The sequence below is a fragment of the Bos taurus genome, chromosome 1 (genome assembly GCF_002263795.3).
Source record: "Bos taurus isolate L1 Dominette 01449 registration number 42190680 breed Hereford chromosome 1, ARS-UCD2.0, whole genome shotgun sequence".
Taxonomy (NCBI): Eukaryota; Metazoa; Chordata; class Mammalia; order Artiodactyla; family Bovidae; genus Bos; species Bos taurus.
This window is the reverse complement of record NC_037328.1, coordinates 117,544,512-117,565,389: the sequence shown is the minus strand read 5'-3', so window position 1 is coordinate 117,565,389 and position 20,878 is coordinate 117,544,512. Positions and strand designations below refer to the sequence as shown.

At 38.6% G+C, this 20,878-nt stretch overlaps 1 protein-coding gene across 1 annotated transcript in view; it reads left to right on the top strand.

Moving 5' to 3' along the window:
* EIF2A (eukaryotic translation initiation factor 2A) overlaps window positions 1–9,175 on the top strand; it is a 41,735-nt gene extending 32,560 nt beyond the window's left edge. Inside the window, 3 exon segments of the mRNA NM_001102283.1 lie at window positions 4,336–4,464; window positions 5,145–5,210; window positions 8,352–9,175. Coding sequence (NP_001095753.1) covers window positions 4,336–4,464; window positions 5,145–5,210; window positions 8,352–8,417 — 261 coding nt within the window. The 3' untranslated portion in view covers window positions 8,418–9,175.
* Window positions 9,176–20,878: the final 11,703 nt, after the last annotated feature.

The following is a 20,878-nucleotide window of genomic DNA, read 5'->3' as shown; positions in this document are numbered from 1 at the left end:
TACATCTTTGGGATAATGATTTTGTTTCCTTTGGATGTATACCCAGAAGAGAGATTGCTGGATCATATGGTAGCTCTATTTTTTAATTTCTTGAGGAACTGCCATCCTGTTTTTTACAATGACTGTATAAGATTCCTTCTAATTGAGATTTAAGGGTCTTCAGAAATCTTTTCAACACAGAATCCTATTTTTATGTGATATTTCTTCCTCTTTATCAAAAGATACTTTTAATATGACCATTGCTGGTACTGAGCTAAGTAAATTCCCTTTGTAATAAAATATTAGTCGTTTATTTTTGTGTGTTTTTCTGATTCTTGAGTACATGAAATTTTGGGAAGAGGGTTATAGACTCAGTTTTCTAATTTAGAAAAACTAATATTAAAATAGTGACTTTCTTAATGATAGTCCTGTGGCTCTTTTGAAAAAACAATGCGTGCTTTTACTGTAAAACGTAATAATTACAGAAACATTCTCCCACACCCCACTGCATACAGCCATATAATCACCGACACATGTTATTTACTAAAGGTGATACTACTAACCCATCATTGTAGAGTTGCTTTTTGCATGTTTTCTCAGTGAGAGCAAAATGTTTTCTACTTTCAAGATAATTCTATCAATATGCAAAGCATTATTATTTTTTTTCAAACAACTGGTTGAAGTTAGTAAAAGTTATGATTGTGAGGTAGAATGAAGGTAAACAATCTATGATAGGACCTCACCTTAACCAGACCATCTTTCTTATGCCTGACTGTGAATTAAGGAACCAGAAAGGAGTCAGATGTATATAATCTAACCAAGTACTTTTATAAATTTATGGTGATTCTATGAACTTATCATCTTTATCTAAAATAAGTGAAACAAAGAGTTTCATCTTATCATATGCATAGCCTTTCCAGAGAGTGACCAGAATTTAAATACAGTAACATAGACATTTTGACTTACTCTTTGTTTTTTAAAATACGGAGAAATTGTGTCATATTTCACTTAACTTTAATAATTTTTTACATGATATTAATCTTCAAGAAAATTAGAGATACCAAGGGACCATTTCATGCAAAGATGGGCTTGATAAAGGACAGAAATGATATGGACCTAACAGAAGCAGAAGATATTAAGAAGAGGTGGCAAGAATACACAGAAGAACTGTACAAAAAAAGATCTTCACGACCCAGATAATCACAATGGTGTGATCCCTCACCTAGAGCCAGACAATGTGAAGTCAAGTGGGCCTTAGAAAGCATCACTACAAACAAAGCTAGTGGAGGTGATGGAATTCCAGTTGAGCTATTTCAAATCCTGAAAGATAATGCTGTGAAAGTGCTGCACTCAATATGCCAGCAAATTTGGACAACTCAGCAGTGGCCACAGGACTGGAAAAGGTCAGTTTTCATTCCAATCCCAAAGAAAGGCAATGCCAAAGAATGCTCAAACTACCGCACAGTTGCACTCATCTCACATGCTAGTAAAGTAATGCTCAAAATTCTCCAAGCCAGGCTTCAGCAATACATGAACCATAAACTTCCAGATGTTCAAGCTGGTTTTAGATAAGGCAGAGGAACCAGAGATCAAATTGCCAACATCTGCTGGATCATGGAAAAAGCAAGAGAGTTCCAGAAAAACATCTATTTCTGCTTTATTGACTAGGCCAAAGCCTTTGACTGTGTGGATCACAATAAATTGTGGAAAATTCTGAAAGAGATGGGAATACCAGACCACCTGACCTGCCTCTTGAGAAACCTGTATGTAGGTCAGGAAGCAACAGTTAGAACTGGACATGGAACAACAGACTGGTTCCAAATTGGAAGAGGAGTATGTCAAGGCTGTATATTGTCACCCTGTTTGTTTAACTTCTATGCAGAGTACATCATGAGAAACGCTGGGCTGGAAGAAACACAAGCTGGAATCAAGATTGCCGGGAAAAATATCAATAACCTCAGATACGCAGATGACACCACCCTTATGGTAGAAAGTGAAGAGGAACTAAAAGACCTCTTGATGAAAGTGAAAGAGGAGAGTGAAAAAGTTGGCTTAAAACTCAACATTCAGAAAATGAAGATCATGGCATCCGATCCCATCACTTCATGGGAAATAGAGGGGGAAACAGTGGAAACAGTGTCAGACTTTATTTTTGGGGGCTCCAAAATCACTGCAGATGGTGATTGCAGCCATGAAATTAAAACATGCTTACTCCTTGGAAGGAAAGTTATGACCAACCTAGATAGCATATTCAAAAGCAGAGGCATTACTTTGCCAATAGAGGTCCGTCTAGTCAAGGCTATGGTTTTTCCAGTAGTCATGCATGGATGTGAGAGTTGGACTGTGAAAAAAGATGAGCGCCGAAGAATTGATGCTTTTGAACTGTGGTGTTGGAGAAGACTCTTGAGAGTCCCTTGGACTGCAGGGAGATCCGACCAGTCCATTCTAAAGGAGATCAGTCCCGGGTGTTCTTTGGAAGGACTGATGCTAAAGCTGAAACTCCAGTACTTTGGCCACCTCATGCGAAGAGTTGACTTATTGGAAAAGACCCTGATGCTGGGAGGGATTGGGGGCAGGAGGAGAAGGGGATGACAGAGGATGAGATGGCTGGATGGCATCACTGACTCGATGGACGTGAGTTTGAGTGAACTCCAGGAGTTGGTGATGGACAGGGAGGCCTGGTGTGCTCTAGTTCATGGGGTCGCAAAGAGTTGGACATGACTGAGCGACTGAACTGAACTGAATCTTCCTAGAAAATTAGTATTCTCACCTGATTACAAACAACTACATTTTTGTTTTTTTGGACATGCCACCCAGCTTACAGGCTCTTAGTTCTGCCACCAAGGATGGAACCCAGGCTCTCAGCTGTGAAAGTGGACTGCCAGGATATTCCCCCAAACAACTAAATTGAAAAAATTGAGGGGACTTCCCTGGTGTTCCAGTGGCTAAGACTGCGTTTCCAGTGCAAAGGACCCGAGTTCGATTGCTGGTCAGGGGACTAGATCCCACATGCCACACCTAAACGATTCTGCATGCTGCGGTGAAGATCGGACCCAGTATGATTTGACCCAGTACAGCCCAAAAATAAATAAAAATAAATAATTTTAAAAAGTTTTTTTTTATGAGATTTCAAAAGTAAATTTTGGTAGGCAAAGTATGTCTCTTCTCCTTTTATCCACTCCTCTCCTTTTTTATTATGAAAAATACCAAACTACACCATATTATCAGAACTTATAGGCTCCTTAAGAGTCAAAACTAAATAATTTCTTTCTAAATACTCTTAAATGCTCAGTAATATTTTCACATAGAAGGTTAGGAATTAACATTTGTGGATTGTAGTGTACGAATTAGAACCAACATGACTCTAAAAAAGAAAAAAATGCTCGAATTCTGCACTGTCTAAAAACTCTCCGGCAGACATTTTTAGATTTGGAGATCTACAAGTGATAGATACCCTGTCCCATGTTCCCCTAGGATGCTTTGGGAGTTTGGAGTATTCCACCCAGAACTCTAAGAGATTCTAGAGTCTTGCAGAATCTGTGTATTCTACTGGGAACTCTGTAAGGAAGAAGTAGAAGCCCTACTTAAAAAGTTTTCCATGGCACAGTATTGCCGAGCTGAATTGATCTGATTGTAAATAAATCTCTATGGGACTTACCCTGTAACATCATCTGTTATATGTACTTGAGTTTATATACTCATAGTTTTGGAGGATATCCAAGAGTGAAACTTCACACACATGCCTTAGTTAGATAAACCCTCTCACATTTCCAAATCATCCATATAATGGCACATCCCCAAATAACCAAAAATCTAGAATGTTTATTGGCTGAAACAGTAATCTCCTCTTTTACTAAGGTCATTTCATTTCTTTCCATTTGTTATTATATAACTAATTATATTTTACATTAATAACATTTTTATTACATTTTGCTAATATTACTAAAATCCTTTTTTTTTTTTTTTTGGCTGCATCACGTGTCTTGAGGGATCTTTAGTTACTGGATCAGGGGTTGAACCTGTGTGCCCTGCAGTAGAAGCACAGGAACCTAAAACCACTAGGCCACCATGGAATTCCCCAATATGCTATTTTTTATTTTATTATTATGTTACTTTAAGTTACAGATCTAGCCTTTTGGATATCTCTTGTACTGAAATATTTTTTTAAGCTTCATTATATCTATTATGGGACGATATAACATACTTGAGGCCAGCAGTTCAGTTGCTTTCTTTATATAAAGTGTGTAAAAGGCTATGTTTTCTAAATCATATTTTGTTTTCTAAAAGGCTCTATTTGTTGAAATACTAAAGTGATTTCATTTTTGAAAACTGAATTCTTGAAAATATTTCCTGCAGGAAGCGAGAATTGACAAGAGTCCAGATATGCCGCCCGCTCCTGCCCAGCAAAGCACACCACGAAGTACTATTTCTCAGTCAACTTCCGGGGACCCTGAGACAGACAGAAAAATCAAGAACCTAAAGAAGGTGGGAGGCTTCAGTGAAAAGCACATGTGTTTATTGAAAGAACACATGAGAATTATATAAAGGAAATAGTGTTTAGATGCCTAAAGACAGGCATCTGAGAGGTTTGTAGCAATCCTTGTTGTTGCTTTCTCACCATGAAATACTGTAACTTAGGAATGGTACTGATTTTAGTTTTATTCACAGATGTCTAAGGGATATTAGTTCTTTATTATTGATTTTTAGAGTAATAAGAAATAATGGACATTTGAACATTTTTATACTCACTGCTTCATTATACCCTTGTGAGACAGGTAGGACAGATATTCATCCCATTTTTAAAGATGAAGAAAGAGGCACAAAAGGAAGTTTATTAATTGTCAAATTGCAACCACTGTGTGATGGTGGCCTTGGAGGTAAAATCAGGTTTCTAGAGCGCTTCCCAGGCCACATTACTGAGTTTCTCTTAAAGCTAAAGATGTGGTCCAAGTACCATGAGGTACTGAAATAAATGGTGAAATTAGACATATATTTACATACATGTACATATACATAGATGTACATATATAGTAATATTAAATTTTTGAAAAATACCAAATTTCATGTTCTTAATGTACACAGTTTTATGTTTAATTTTGAAAGTAGTTTGTGCATTCTGAATTACTTATTCTTTCTTCCTTTTGACTCCTGTTTGGTGTTTACAGAAACTGAGAGCAATTGAACAGCTGAAAGAACAAGCAGCAGCTGGAAAACAGCTAGAAAAAAATCAGGTCTTTTCTGCATTTTTCATTTGGGCTCATAGTTACTACCACCCTTCCCCTTTTTATTACAAGCAACTATTTAATCAGATTAAAGAGTATATAGATTTTAAAACTTCTTTTGAAATACGCAAGGATAGGGGAATACGTGGATCATGGTGAATGAGGGAGTCCCTATTTCCTGTGAGACATACTAATGCTGTAGCTGCTGCTTATTATGTTAGACAAATAGAAAATTCTCTTCTTTTCTGTATCTCAGGTCACACTGTCCTGTTTCCCCTTTTCCTTCCTCCTGTCCTCCACACTTTGAAGCCCAAGTGTAGAATGGAAGATTTATTAGACTTAGAGAATGCAGTAAGACAGCTCTGTCTTTTGTCTCCTTAATTCATCAGTTCAGTCGCTCAGTTGTGTCCGACTCTTTATGACCCCATGGACTGCAGCACACAAGGCTTCCCTGTCCATCACCATCACCAACTCCTAGAGCTTGCTCAAACTCATGTCCATTGAGTCAGTGATGCTATCCATCCATCTCATCTTCTCTTGTCCCCTTCTCCTTCCTTCAGTCTTTCCCAGCATCAGGGTCTTTCAAGTGAGTCAGTTCTTCACATCAGATAGCCATAGTATTGGAGCTTCAAGTTCAGCATGTCCTTCCAGTCAGTATTCAGGACTGGTTTCATTTAGGATTGTCTGGTTTGATCTCCTTGCAGTCCAAGGGATTCTCAAGAGTCTTCTCCAACACCACAGTTAGATAGAAAGCATCAATTCTTCGGCGCTCAGCTTTCTTGACAGTCCAACTCTCACATCCATACGTGACTACTGGAAAAACCATAGCTTTGACAAGGACCTTTGTTGGTAGTGTCTCTGCTTTTTAATATGCTAAGTTGGTCATAGCTTTTCTTCCATGGAGCAAGCATCTTTTAATTTCATGGCTGCACTCACCATCTGCAGTGATTTTGGAGCCCCCAAAAATAAAGTCTCTCACCGTTTCCATTATTTCCCTATCTATTTGCCATGAAGTGATGGGACTGGATGCCATGATCTTCGTCTTTTGAATGTTGAGTTTTAAGCCAGCTTTTTCACTTTCCTCTTTCACTTTCATCAAGAGGCTTTTTAGCTTCTCTTCACTTTGTGCCATAAGGATGGTGTCATCTGCATATCTGAGGTTACTGATATTTCTCCTGGCACTCCTGATTCCAACTTGTGCTTCATCCAGTCTGGCATTTCGCATGATGTACTCTGCATAGAAGTTAAATAACAGGGTGACAATATACAGCCTTGATGTATTCGTTTCCAAATGTGGAACCAGTCTGTTGTTCCATGTTGGGTTCTAACTGTTGGCTTGACCTGCGTACAGATTTCTCAGGAGGCAGGTCAGGTGGTCTGGTATTCCCATCTCCTTCAGAATTTTCCACAGTTTGTTGTGATCCATACAGTCAAAAGCTTTAGTGTAGTCAATGAAGCAGCAGTAGATTTTTTTCTGGAATTCTCTTGCTTTTTCTATGATGCAGTGGATGCTGCAAGTTTGATCTCTGGTTCCTCTGCCTTTTCTAAATCCAGCCTGCACGTCTGGAACTTCAAGGTTCACATACTGTTGAAGCCTGGCTTGGAGAATTTTGAGCATTACTTTACTAGCATGTGAGATGAGTGCAATTGTGTGGTAGTTTGAGCGTTCTTTGGTATTGCCTTTCTTTGGGATTAGAGTGAAAACTGACCTTTTCCCAGTCCTGTGGCCACTGTTGAGGTTTCCAAATTTGCTGGCATAACGAGTGTAGTACATTCACAGCATCATCTTTCAGGATTTGAAATAGCTCAACTGGAATTCCATCACCTCCACAAGCTTTTTTCATGTGATGCTTCCTAAGGACCACTTGACTTTGCATTCCAGAATGTCTGGTTCTAGGTGAGTGATCACACCATTGTGATTTTCTGGGTCATTAAGATCTTTTTTGTATAGTTCTTCTGTGTATACTTGCCACCTCTTCTTAATATCTTCTGCTTTTAGGTCCATACCGTTTCTGTCCTTTATTGTGCCCATCTTTGCATGAAAAGTTCCTTTGTATCTCATAATTTTCTTGAAGAGATCTCTAGTCTTTCCCATTCTATTGTTTTCCTCTATTTCTTTTCATTGATTACTGAGGAGGACTTTCTTATGTCTCCTTGCTATTCTTTGGAATTCTGCATTAAGATGCATGTATCTTTCCTTTTCTCCTTTGCCTTTTGCTTCTCTTCTTTTTCAGCTATTTGTAAGGCCTCCTTAGACAACCATTTTGCCTGTTTACATTTCTTTTTCTTGGGGATGGCCTTGATCACTGCCTCCTATACAATGTCACAAACCTCTGTCCATAGTTCTTCAGGCACTCTATCAGATCTAATCCCTTGAATCTGTCACTTCCATTGTATAATCGTAAGGGATTTGATTTAGGTCATGCCCAAATGATCTAGTGGTTTTCCCTACTTTTCTTCAATTTAAGTCTGAATTTGGCAATAAGGAATTCATGATCTGAGCCACTGTCAGCTCCCAGTCTTGTTTTTGCTGACTGTAGAGAGCTTCTCCAGCTGCAAAGAACAGAATCGGTCTGATTTCTGTCTGATTGACCATCTGATGATATCCACGTGTAGAGTCATTTCTTGTGTTGTTGGAAGAGGATGTTTGCTATGACCAGTGCGTTCTCTTGGCAACTCTATTAGCCTTTGCCCTGCTTCATTCTGTACTCCAAGGCCAAAGTTGTCTGTTACTCCAGGTATCTCTTGACTTCCTACTTTTGCATTCCAGTCCCCTATGATGAAAGAGACATCTTTTTTTGCTGTTAGTTCTAGAATGTCTTATAGGTCATCATAGAAACCGTTCCAGCTTCTTTAGCATTAGTGGTTGGAGCATAGATCTGGGTTACTGTGATATTGAATGGTTTTCCTTGGAAATGAACAGAGATCATTCTGTCATTTTTGAGATTGCCCCCAAGTACCTTATTCATATCAAACAACAAATTAGACCTTGTCTCTAATCTGTGTTTTTTAAATCTGTGGTGACCAAAAAATCTGGTAAAGTCTCAGGTATATTCTTTCTCTAAATTTTTTCTCTTTCGCTATGTGCCTATTGATCTAATAATTATTTCATTTCCTGTTTAATAACTTTATTGTTTTAAACTTTTCTAGTTGGAGAAAATTCAGAAAGAGAAAGCCCTTCTCCAAGAGCTGGAAGATTTGGAACTGGGTATTTAAAGATTCACAGAAAGCAAGCTGGTTACCAGAAATCATTGCAAACGTATTTTCTGTTAAACCCATCAGTGTACATAGATATATCCATGTGCCCACATTTAACGTTCACTTATAATTTTGATCATTTATCTAAGATTCTACATATCTATACAATTACTTAATATGTCTGTTAAATTGATTTTTACATCCTGCATTCTGTATCATGTCAACATATGATATCAAAAATAGACATATGATTTTCTGTTTAGCTAAGCTTGACAGATTGAAAGACTAATGTCATTGTTTTTTAGTAGGAGACAGTATTTACCATATAAATGAATAAAAATATTTTAATTTTAGCCTTTGTTGACTCTAAGTTCTTCAATTAACAATTTCTTTATTAATTTACAAAGACAAGTTTGGGAAATTTTTCCTTTGAATATATAACATAACTATCTTGATCCTAAAAGATTATATGGTTGAACATTAAAGAAAAGCCTTAAAATCAGGTTGTACTAAATATATTAAATTGTTTATATTATTGGTAGTATTTGAAGTAAAGTTTTTCTGATTAGTTTTAAAATATCAACTTTAAAAAAAGAAAATAATAAAACGTGATATTTCAGATAATAAACCTGGCCATTTAATGATAAGGTAATATTTTCTAAATGTGAACTATGATTATTTTGCTGTAGTTGTCTTGATTGTTGTGGTTGTTCACTTATATGATGAATAAAAGTTGTTCACTTATATGATGAATAAAAGATGTACTGGTAACCCAAGACATTTAGCTATCAAAACTGATTTATATTTGGTTTTGGAGTCTGTTACAGCTACTTTTTTTTAATCTGATTTACATTTGAAGTTATTTTTATTACATTTACATTGATACAGGTTTTAATTATCCAGAGCTAATATTTAAGCTAAGTAAAAGAAAAGAATCTAGGAATACTCTGAGAGAGATATACAGGTAACTGAGCTTCCTGATGTCCCAAAGCTACAAATAAGATTTGGTACAGATCTAATGAATTAAAGTTGTAGTGTTTTGGGTTGTTTTTTTTTTTTTTTTGCAGTGGAAGCACAGAGTCTTAACCACTGGACTGTTGTCAAAGTCCCTTGAGTGGTATTTTAAATGTTTTATGTGCAGAGTGAATGTGGACATATACACACTCGTGTACATATAATTTCTTTCAACATTAATTCATTTTTGATAGTAAAAACATAAGCTTTTTTAAAGTAATATATTGAAAAACAATGTAATTTTCTAATAAAATGTTAGGTAATTCACCTTAAGCCAGTATAATGTTTTTTGACCAAGCAGCCTGACAGTTTTCTTAATTTTAAATTTTTTAATTACCAATTTATACAGTTTACAGCAAGTATATTAATCATTTTAAAAATGTTCATCTTAAGGGAATTCCCTGGTGTTCCAGTGATTAGGACTCTGTGTTCTCACTGCCGAGGGCCTGAGTTCAATCCCTAGTTGGCAGACTAAGATCCCACACACTATGTGGCATGACAGTGAATAAATCAGTAATCAATAAATTTTATCAATCAATCTATGGGAATTTCCTGGTGATTCAGTGGTTAGGATTCCGTACTTCAACTGTAGAGGGTACGTATTCGATCTCTGGTCAGGGAACTAAGATCCTGCATGCCATGTGGCCCCCCCCAAATTTTTTTTAATGAAATGTTCATCTTAGAAGTATTACCATTGAACCTTTTGCTTTAGTCAGATGCTTTTTAATTGCTCTAAGGTGACTGTTCCTATTAAAATTAGATTGTTTGGACTCGGTTTTTAGATTGTCTTTATTTCTGTAATCAATCTATTTAATTTTTTCCAAAGAAATGTTTTATTTCTGCGTGCTAAATTGCTTCATTCGTATCCGACTGTTTGCGACCCTATGGACAGTAGCTCGTTAGGCTCCTCTATCCATGCGATTCTCCAGGCAATATACTGGAGTAGTTCCCTTGACCTTTTCCAGGGGATCTTCCCAACCCAGGGATCAAACCCGAGTCTCTTATGTCTCCTGCATTGGCAGGTGGTTTCTTTTAACACTAGCATCATGTTTATTTCTGAGCACATATCAATGTAAAAATCACTGAGATGTTTTTGGACTACATATTTTATTTTTATTTTAAATATATTATCTTCTGGCAGTTATAGAAAAGTGTGTAAAGTGATGAAAGTGTGCTTGAAATTTTAAATATGCTGTTGTGTATTCATTATAAAGGAAAAAATGTAATTCCTGGATTCTCATAAAATTTTTTTATTAATCCTCTCAGAAATGTATTTGGAGGACTTTTCCTGGCAATCCAGTAGTTAAAACTGCATTTCAATGCAGGGGACATGGGTTTGTTCCCTTGTAGGGTAACTAAGATCCCACATGCTGCACAGCATGGCTGGGGGGAAAAATTATTTGGCATTTACCATAAGCATCTGTGAAGAACATAAGCTTGTGGGGAAGTCCTTCAGTAGCACAAAGGCTCTTTAGTTACACAAGTTTCCCAGAGAGGGAGGAGAAAAAGGAGCAAAACTCAACTTTTATAGCCAAAAAAAAGAATTCTCTTAGAAAAGAAATAGAGCTACAATGTCAAGACATACTTACGTATGTTGCCAAATAATAACAAAATTTTTCAAAACAATACATTTTTTGATGGTTACATTTAAGTATGTAAACTAACAGAAAAAGGTTTGCTAAGGATATGCACTAAATTGATGACATTGACTACTAGAGTGGAGGGTGGTCAAAAGGAACTTTATCTGTAATGTGTAATTTTTTATACATAAAGGAAAATATAATTTTGTACAATTTTAAAATCATAACCAACTGAGACTAGGCTTCAAACTAGAAAATTGTCTTCCAGTTCGATTTTATGACTTCTATACACCATAGTATCTAAGGTAAGGACTCAATGTTATAGGTATTATGTGCAATTCATTTGCTCTTTGGAATATGGCACCTAATAACTGAGGCAGCATGAGAGTAAGATAAATGTTTGCAAAAATGCTTCTCATTTTTTTTTCCCCTAGGAAATTTTAGCAAGTAAATATGGAAAATCTGCTGTATTCTCTTATAAATGCCTATTAAATTGGGATTCCATCTTTATCCTGGTCTGTTATCTAATATTTAAAAAATGAGTTTGACTCCTACTTCACATACTGATTCACATGTAATTATTTTTATTATTAATGGATACCTACATGATCTTTCTGTAATGTATATGACCCTGCTGCTGCTAAGTCGCTTCAGTCATGTCTGACTCTGTGCAACCCCATAGACGGCAGCCCACCAGGCTCCCCCATCCCTGGGATTCTCCAGGCAAGAACACTGGAGTGGGTTGCCATTTCCTTCTCCAATGCATGAAAGTGAAAAGTGAAAGTGAAGTCACTCAGTCGTGTCCAACTCATAGCGACCCCATGGACTGCAGCCTTCAGGCTCCTTGGTCCATGGGATTTTCCAGGCAAGAGTACTGGAGTGGGTTGCCATTGCCTTCTCTGGTATATGACCCTATGGCTGTAGAATTAAGAAATTTGCCAATATCACCAAGCTAGGATGTGGGATTTAAACCCAGGCAGTCTGATGACAGTCCTTGTGCTCTAGGTCACTATGATAATACTGCCTCTGTATCCTAAGGTAATATATCCTTCTACACTTGATTTAGTGTAATTATAGATTGTATAAGCATGACTGCTGGACTGTGCACATTTCAGTTTTTATGGATACTGCCAAATTGCCTTCTTTAAAAGTTTAACTTCTACCAATGAAAGTTTCCCATATTCTTATCAGATCTATAAGGCTTTTGAATTTTTACCAAATCAAGAGAGGAGAAATGATACTTTTTGCTTTTGTTACTTCTTTTTATTAGTAATGGGTTATGTATTTTTCCACATTTGATGGTGGTTTATTTTTTTTTAGTGAATTGCTTTTCATTGGCCCATTTCCCTATTTGAGTATTTAGCTTTCATCTTACTGATTTATAAGCATGTCCTATATAGTAACATGTAAAATACTTTTAAAATTTTAAGTGGGAAAAGCATGCACAGGATTTTTTTTTTAATTCAAGCAGAACAAAGGCCATACAATGAAAGGTACTTCTGTTCTAAATATAGTGATTACCAGTTCCTTAGGTATCTTTCTAAAGATACTTTGCATATTTATATTCAAGTGTACATACACTTCCTTCAAAATAAATAAATATATATATACACACACAGAGTTCTGTATTTTTTCCCTTAACATATTTTGGAAGTCATTTCATATCAGGACATTGCCCTTTTAAAATTTGTACGTATACCTTTATAATGACCACATTCTTTGGAGGTAAGACAGTTTAACCAGCTCACACCAATGTACATTTAGGTTATAAAATGTCAGTTAAATACACATATACACGTGCTTTAAAGTATAGATGTTTATTCTGGGATTAACTTGGGTGTCTTTTTTTTTTTTTCTTTAAATAGGTTTGCTGCACTGGGTCTTCATTGCTGGGCACAGGCTTTCTCTAGTTATGAACAGGGGCTACTCCAGTTACAGTGCTTAGGCTTGTTGCAATGGCTTCTCTTGTTGCAGAGCATGGGCTCTGGGCAGGCGGGCTTCAGTAGTTGCGGCACATGGATTCCAGAGCTTAGGCTCAGTGGTTGTGGCACATGGGCTTGGTTGCCCCTTGGCATGTGGGATCTTCCGAGACCAGGAATCAAACCGGCATACCCTTCATTGCAAGGCAAGTTCTTAACCCCTGGACCACCAGGGAAGCCCCAAGTTGAGTGTCTCAAAAAATTAAATTAGGTCTTTGGATACTCAGTTTAACTGGTGATCAGTTTTGTAGTGTATTTCTTTAAGTTAGTGAAATATGAGAAAAGATAACTAGGAATATTAAAATTTTTTATTAAAATGAGGTTTCAAAGCAGTTCTTGGGTTCATCCACTTCTGAAAATAATATATTAATGTCCAGAGCAGGGGAAAAGTATGAGTTTATAAGTACTAAAATGACAAACTACTGTGACTGCCTTGCTGTTCCAATCTTGCCAAAGTTAAGTGTTTTTTTGTTTTTCGTTTTAAATTTCTGAAAGGCAGGAGGAATAATAGAATAAGCAAACACCAAGTGCCTAACTCTGCAGGTCATCTTTGGCTCCAAAAGTAATAGAATCAAATCAGATTTAGAAGGAATAACTTTCATGCTTTTTTTTTTTAAGCTACATAGATCAGTTGTTTACAGTGTAAAGTGCAGGTTACAAAGGAAATACAGTGTATTTAGAAGTTTTAAGATTGACATTGAATTGAAGTAAAATATACTTGAAGATTCCTGCCAAAAGATGTGGCCAGGTGTGGCTACTATAACAAAATATCATCGTCTGGGTTGGTTATAAATAACCAAAATTTCTTTCTGACAAATGTGGAAGTGGGTGAGAGTCTGCTTCCTCATTCTGTCTTCTTACTGTGTCCTCACATGGTGGAAGGTGTAAGGGAGCTCTAGGGGCTGCTTTTATGAGGCTGCTAGACCCCTTTATGAGGGCTATGCCGAGTCCTCACTTCCAAACACCATGATGCTGGGAACTAGGTTCAACGTATGAATTTTGAAAGGACACAAACATTCAGTCTGTATCAGTTCGCTTCAGTTGCTCAGTCGTGTCTGACTCTGTGACCCCAAAGACTGCAGCATGCCAGGCCTCCTTGTTCATCACCAACTCCCAGAGTTTACTCCAACTCATGTCCATTGAGTCAGTGATGCCATCCAACCATCTCATCCTCTGTCATCTGCTTCTCCCACCTTCAATCTTTCCCAGCATCAGGGTCTTTTCAAATGAGTCAGTTTTTTGCATTAGGTGACCAAAGTATTGGAGTTTTCAGCTTCAGCATTAGTCCTTCCAATGAATATTCAGGACTGATTTCTTTTAGGATGGACTGGTTGGATGTCCTTGCAGTCCAAGGGACTCTCAATCTCCAACACCACAGTTCAAAAGCATCGATTCGGCTCTCAGCTTTCTTTATAGTCCAACTCTCACATCCATACGTGACCACTGGAAAAACCATAGCCTTGACTAGATGGATGTTTGTCGGCAATGTCTCTGCTTTTTAATATGCTCTCTAGGTTGGTCATAAGTTTTCTTCCAGGAGCAAGCATCTTTTAATTTCATGGCTGCTCCCCATCTGCAGTAATTTTGGAGCCCAAAATATTAGTCTCTCACTGTTTCCACTGTTTCCCCATCTATTTACCATGAAGTGATGGGACCAGATGCCATGATCTTCGTTTTTTGAATGTTGAGTTTTAAGCCAAGTTTTTCACTCTCCTCTTTCATGTTCATTAAGAGGCTTTTTTCTTTGCTTTCTGCCATAAGGGTGGTATCCTCTGTGTATGTGAGGTTATTGATATTTCTCCCGGCAATCTTGATTCCCACTTGTGCTTCATCCAGCCCAGCATTTCTCATGATGTTCTCTGCTTATAAGTCAAAGAAGCAGGGTGACAATATACAGCCTTGATGTACTCCTTTCCCTATTTGGAACCAGTCTATTGTTCCATGTCCACTTCTAACTGTTGCTTCCTGACCTGCATACAGATTTCTCATGAGGTGGGTAAGGTGGTCTGATATTCCCATCCTTTGAGGAATTTTCCACAGTTTATTGTAATCCATACAGTGAAAGGATTTGACATAGTCAATAAAGCAGAAGTAGATGTTTTTTTGGAACTCACTAGCTTTTTTGATATCCAATGGATGTTGGCAATTTGATCTCTGGTTCCTCTGCCTTTTCTAAACCCAGCCTGAACTACTGGAAGTTCATGGTTCACGTACTGTTGAAGCCTGGCTTGGAGAATTTTGAGCATTACTTTACTAGCGTGTGCTGCTGCTGCTGCTAAGTCGCTTCAGTCGTGTCCGACGCTGTGCGACCTCATAGATGGCAGCCCACCAGGCTCCTCCGTCCCTGGGATTCTCCAGGCAAGAACACTGGAGTGGGTTGCCATTTCCTTCTCCAATGCATGAAAGTGAAAAGTGAAAGGGAAGTCGCTCAGTTGTGTCCGACTCTTCGCAACCCCATGGACCGCAGCCTACCAGGCTCTGCCATCCATGGGATTTTCCAGGCAAGAATACTGGAGTGGGGTGCCATCACCTTCTCCTACTAGTGTGTGAGATGAAGGCAATTGTGCGGTAGTTTGAGCATTCTTTGGTATTGCCTTTCTTTGGGATTGGAGTGAAAACTGACCTTTTCCAGTCCTGTGGCCACTACTGAGTTTTCCAAATTTGCTGGCATATCGAGTGTAGTACATTCACAGCATTATCTTTCAGGATTTGAAACAGCTCAACTGGAATTCCATCCCCTCCATAAACTTTGTTCATAGTGATGCTTCCTAAGGACCACTTGACTTTGCATTCCAGAATGTCTGGTTCTAGGTGAGTGATCACACCATCGTGATTATCTGGGTTGTGAAGATCTTTTTTGTATAGTTCTGTGTATTCTTGCCACCCTTCTTAATATCTTCTGCTTTTAGGTCCATACCATTTCTATCCTTTATTGTGCCCATCTTTGCATGAGATGTTTCCTTGGTATCTCTAATTTTCTTGAAGAGATCTCTCAGTTCAGTTCAGTCGCTCAGTCATGTCCAACTCTTTGCAACCCCATGGACCACAGCACTCCAGGCCTCCCTGTCCATCACCAACTCCTGGAGTCTACTCATACTCATCTCCATTGAGTTGGTGATGCCATCCAGCCATCACATCCTCTGTCATCCCCTTCTCTTCCTGCCTTCAGTCTTTCTCAGCATCAGGCTCTTTTCAAATGAGTCAGCTCTTTGCATCAGGTGGTCAAAGTATTGGAGTTTCAGCTTCACCATCAGTCCTTCCAATGAACACCCAGGACTGATCTCCTTTAGGATGGACTGTTTGGATCTCCTTGCAGTCCAAGGGACTCTCAAGGGTCTTCTCCAACACCACAGTTCAAAACCATCAATCCTTCGGCGCTCAGCTTTCTTTACAGTCCAACTCTCACATCCATACATGACTTCTGGAAAAACCATAGCCTTGATGAGACAGACCTTTGTTGGTGAAGTAATGTCTCTGCTTTTTAATATGCTGTCTAGGTTGGTCATAACTTTCCTTCCAAGGAGTAAGTGTCTTTTAATTTCATGGCTGCAATCACCATCTGCAGTGATTTTGGAGCCCAAAAAAATAAAGTCTGACACTGTTTCCACTGTTTCCCCATCTATTTCCCATGAAGTGATGGGACCGGATGCCATGATCTTCGTTTTTTGAATGTTGAGCTTTAAGCCAACTTTTTCACTCTCCTCTTTCACTTTCATCAAGAAGGCTCTTCAGTTCTTCACTTTCTGCCATGAGGGTGGTGCCATCTGCATATCTGAGGTTATTGATATTTCTCCCGGGTATCTTGATTCCAGCTTGTGCTTCATCTAGCCCAGCATTTCTCATGATGGACTCTTCATATAAGTTAAATAAGCAGGGTGACAATATACAGCCTTGATGTACTCCTTTTCCTATTTGGAACCAGTCTGTTATTCCATGTCCAGTTCTAACTGTTGCTTCCTGACCTGCATATAGATTTCTCAAGAGGCAGAACAGGCGATCTTGATGGGAATCAGGTATTCCCATCTCCTTCAGAATTTTCCACAGTTTCTTGTGATCCACACAGTCAAAGGCTTTGGCATAGTCAATAAAGCAGAAATAGATGTTTTTCTGGAACTCTCTTGCTTTTTCGATAATCTGGCAGATACTGGCAATTTGATCTCTGGTTCCTTTGCCTTTTCTAAATCCAGCCTGAACATCTGGAAGTTCATGGTTCATATACAGTTGAAGCTTGCTTGGAGAATTTTGAGCATTATTTTACTAGCATGTGAGATGAATTCAGTTGTGCAGTAGTTTGAACATTCTTTGGCATTGCCTTTCTTCAGGAGTGGAATGAAAACTGACCTTTTCCAGTCCTGTGGCCACTGCTGAGTTTTCCAAATTTGCTGGCATATTGAGTGCAGCACTTTCACGGCATCATCTTTTTGGATTTGAAATAGCTCAATTGGAATTTCATCACCTCCAGTAGCTTTTCATAGTGATGCTTCCTAAGGCCCACTTGACTTCACATTTCAGGATGTCTGGCTCTAGGTGAGTGATCACACCATCGTGATTCTCTGGGTCGTGAAGCTCTTTTTTGTACAGTTCTTCTGTGTATTCTTGCCACCTCGTCTTAATATCTTCTGCTTCTGTTAGGTCCACACCGTTTTTGTTCTTTATTGAGCCCATCTTTGCATGAATGTCCCCTTGGTATCTCTAATTTTCTTGAAGAGATCGCTAATCTTTCCCATTCTGTTGTTTTCCTCTTTCTTTGCACTGATCACTGAGGAAGGCTTTCTTATCGCTCCTTGCTATTCTTTGGAACTCTGCACTCAAATGGGTATATCTTTCTTTTTCTCCTTTGCCTTTAGCTTCTCTTCTTTTCACAGCTGTTCGTAAGGCCTCCTCAGACAACCATTTTGCTTTTTTGCATTTTTTTTCTTGGAGATGGTCTTGACCTCTGCCTCCTGTACAATGTCACGAACCTCCATCTATAGTTCTTCAGGCATTCTGTATATCAGATCTAATCCCTTGAATATATTTCTCACTTTAGCACATAGTGAAAAAAAGTCAGAAAACAAGGAACATATGCTGATGCAGGTTTCCCCCAAAACGCAATTCCTGTTATGGCCACTAGAGGGTTTCAAAGATCAGAATATTGGAAAATTAAGGAATTAGAAATCGTAGAACATACCTGGAAAATATGTTCACTCACTTAAAAGGTGCGAATGTAGGGATTTCCCTGGTGCTCCAGTGGTTAAGAATCCGCCTTCCAATGCAGGAGACACGGGTTCGATTCCTTGTCGTGGGACTGAGATACCATATGCCACAGGGTAAATAAGCCTACACCCTGCAACTTGCAAATATAATCACCTGTATTGCTGCTCTTTGCTTTTATATTGCCAAACTCCTTGAATTAACCCTTGTTAGCTCCTTGCCATCAGACTTATTCCTACCTTATCCCTGAGTTCTGTCAGGAACTATTGGCTGCAAATGAATCATGTCTCAAGAATTTGTTTGTAGGTCAAATGTTCACAAATGAAAATTTGCATGTTTTCCCACAGAGGTAATAAGTGCTTATTGGTGCTGAGATTATCCCACGAAAACCTTACATGGAAGAACTGGGTATTAATTAAAACAAAAATGCTATTTACAAGTTAATTTTTAAAAATTAATGCCAATATAAGAAAACAGAATGAGAATTCTTTTTGTAAGTTTGAATGCTAACTTTTTTTTTTTAAGCAGACTTAAGTAATGGAAAAAGAAGAAAATAATTTTAAGGAGATTCCTAAATGCTTTTGGTTATTTTTCTGCACTTTAGATACTGGTTCTGTGTTCCACACACATAAACTTATCTTCTCTTTCTCAATTAAATTATTACTATTCTCAAATTCTACCACAGTTGAGGTCACTGAGTGTTTATCAATGAAACAGAGAAGGAAAGAAAGGAGATTTTTCCTAAGATCACTAAGCAAAAACTGGATGCAGGAGGGAATGAGAAAAAGACCATTTCAGAGAAAAAGACATGAGATGGACAGAGAAAGAGAGAAAAGGGGAAGTGAAGCAAAGAGAGCCTGGAATTGGATCGGAGCCATCACAATCAGGGTGCCATCTCGGGTTGGTTTTTTTTTTTGACCTGGGGAGGGATGGCACCCTTGGAAAAGGAAATCAGTGTGCAACCCAGAAATAGTTGCAAATGAGGCACTATGTGACTTGGGAATGCCTCCCCAATTCTCTTAGGAACTAAGTTCCCTTTAGAAGAAAATTCAGCTGCATTTTTGAAGTCTTAAAAGCTCTGGCAAAGCAGAGCTGTTTGCATTCACATTCTCAGGCAAAATTACTTCTGGGCAGTTTGGTTTATTTGTTTATGTTCAGTTGAAACTAAACAGGTCAAATCCTAAAATTGTGGTATCACCAGAGACATTTTTATTGTGTCCAGTCTGCTTTGCTTTTGTGTCCCTTCCCCTCTTCTTTCCAGCAGGGGTGAATAGTACCCTCTTAAGGAGTTCAGAATCTCGGGCTTGTTCCTCCTCTTCCAAGCCCACAGTCATATAATGGAGACAATTCAGGCATACTTATTGGTTGAAAAAAATACCTTTGGACAACAAAACTCAAGCATGCGTTGGCATTTAAACACTGGCAATGAAAGACTTGAGAATTTTGTTTTTGATAGTATTGACTGGAGCAGAGAAGTGATTAGCCTTAGACATAGAAGTGGGTGGGTGTGGGGGGGTGGGGAGTGCAAAATGAAAATAGGGAGTTCTTGTTCAAAAAATAAGAATTTCAAAGTGGTAACAGCAAAGCATTAAACCAAGTACACGGGGTCTTTACATGCTGGACCCTGTACACCTGCACAGGTTGTGCAGCCATGATGCCAACCCTGCATAGAAGCTGTAAGAAACCGAATTCCCTCTGACCTAAAAGAAGTGACTTTACTTTGTTTCTGGACATCCCCCTGTTGCCTGGAGGAGAAAGAGGTGGTGGCTGACTCTAACAAGACTGCTGCAGAGGAAGGGAAGATTTTTTTTTAGATGAGTTTTGGGTTCACAGCAAAATTGAGGTGATCTTCCACCATAGTAGTACATTTGTTACAACTGGTGAATGCCTTGACACATAATCACTCAAAGTCCATAATTTACATTAGGTTTCACTCTTGGTGTTGAACATTCTATGGGTTTGGTCACAGGTGCAATAACATATATCCACCATTACAGAATCATACAGAACAGTTTCTCTGACTGGAAAATCCTCTGTTCTCCACCTATTCATCCCACTCTCTCCCTGGCAGCCACTGACCTTACTGTCTCCATAGTTTTGCCCTTTCCAGAATGTCATAGAGTTGGAATCATACTGTATGCCGCCTTTTCAGACTGGCTTCTTGCACTTCGTAATAATGCATTTCAGGTTTCTCCTTTTCCTTATGCCTGCCACTCCCACCCCACTTCCAGGTATGTCTAGGAGGCTTTGGGGGATGTCTGCTGTATGGTCAGTAAATGAATTCACTCTTATCAAGTGTTGTCACTGCCTCCACTTGCCCCGTAAGTCTTCTGATGAGTGCTACCTTTGCTGAAGACCCCAACCCCTGCTGGCACCTGTTGCTGCTCCACCAGGCCCTGAGGTTGCTTTCAACATTTGTGCATATTTAGCATATCACAATCCTAAGATGCTAGAGCTTCATCATACTATACGTAGTAACCCTGGTGAGATGGAGAATATCTCTCCTTTTTATATTATATTCTTTTGGGAGAGAGTTGTTAAAAACTGTCTGAGCCACCAGTGCTTCTGGGGTTCCAATGTAGTGCTGCATTCTTAGACTTTTAGACCTATTAACTTATTTTTGAATCGAGTTAGGCTGGCTTGGGGATGCAATCTGAGTGACAGTATTCCTGAGCTGGAGTTGGAACCATCTTTCCTCCAGAGACCTGTGCTC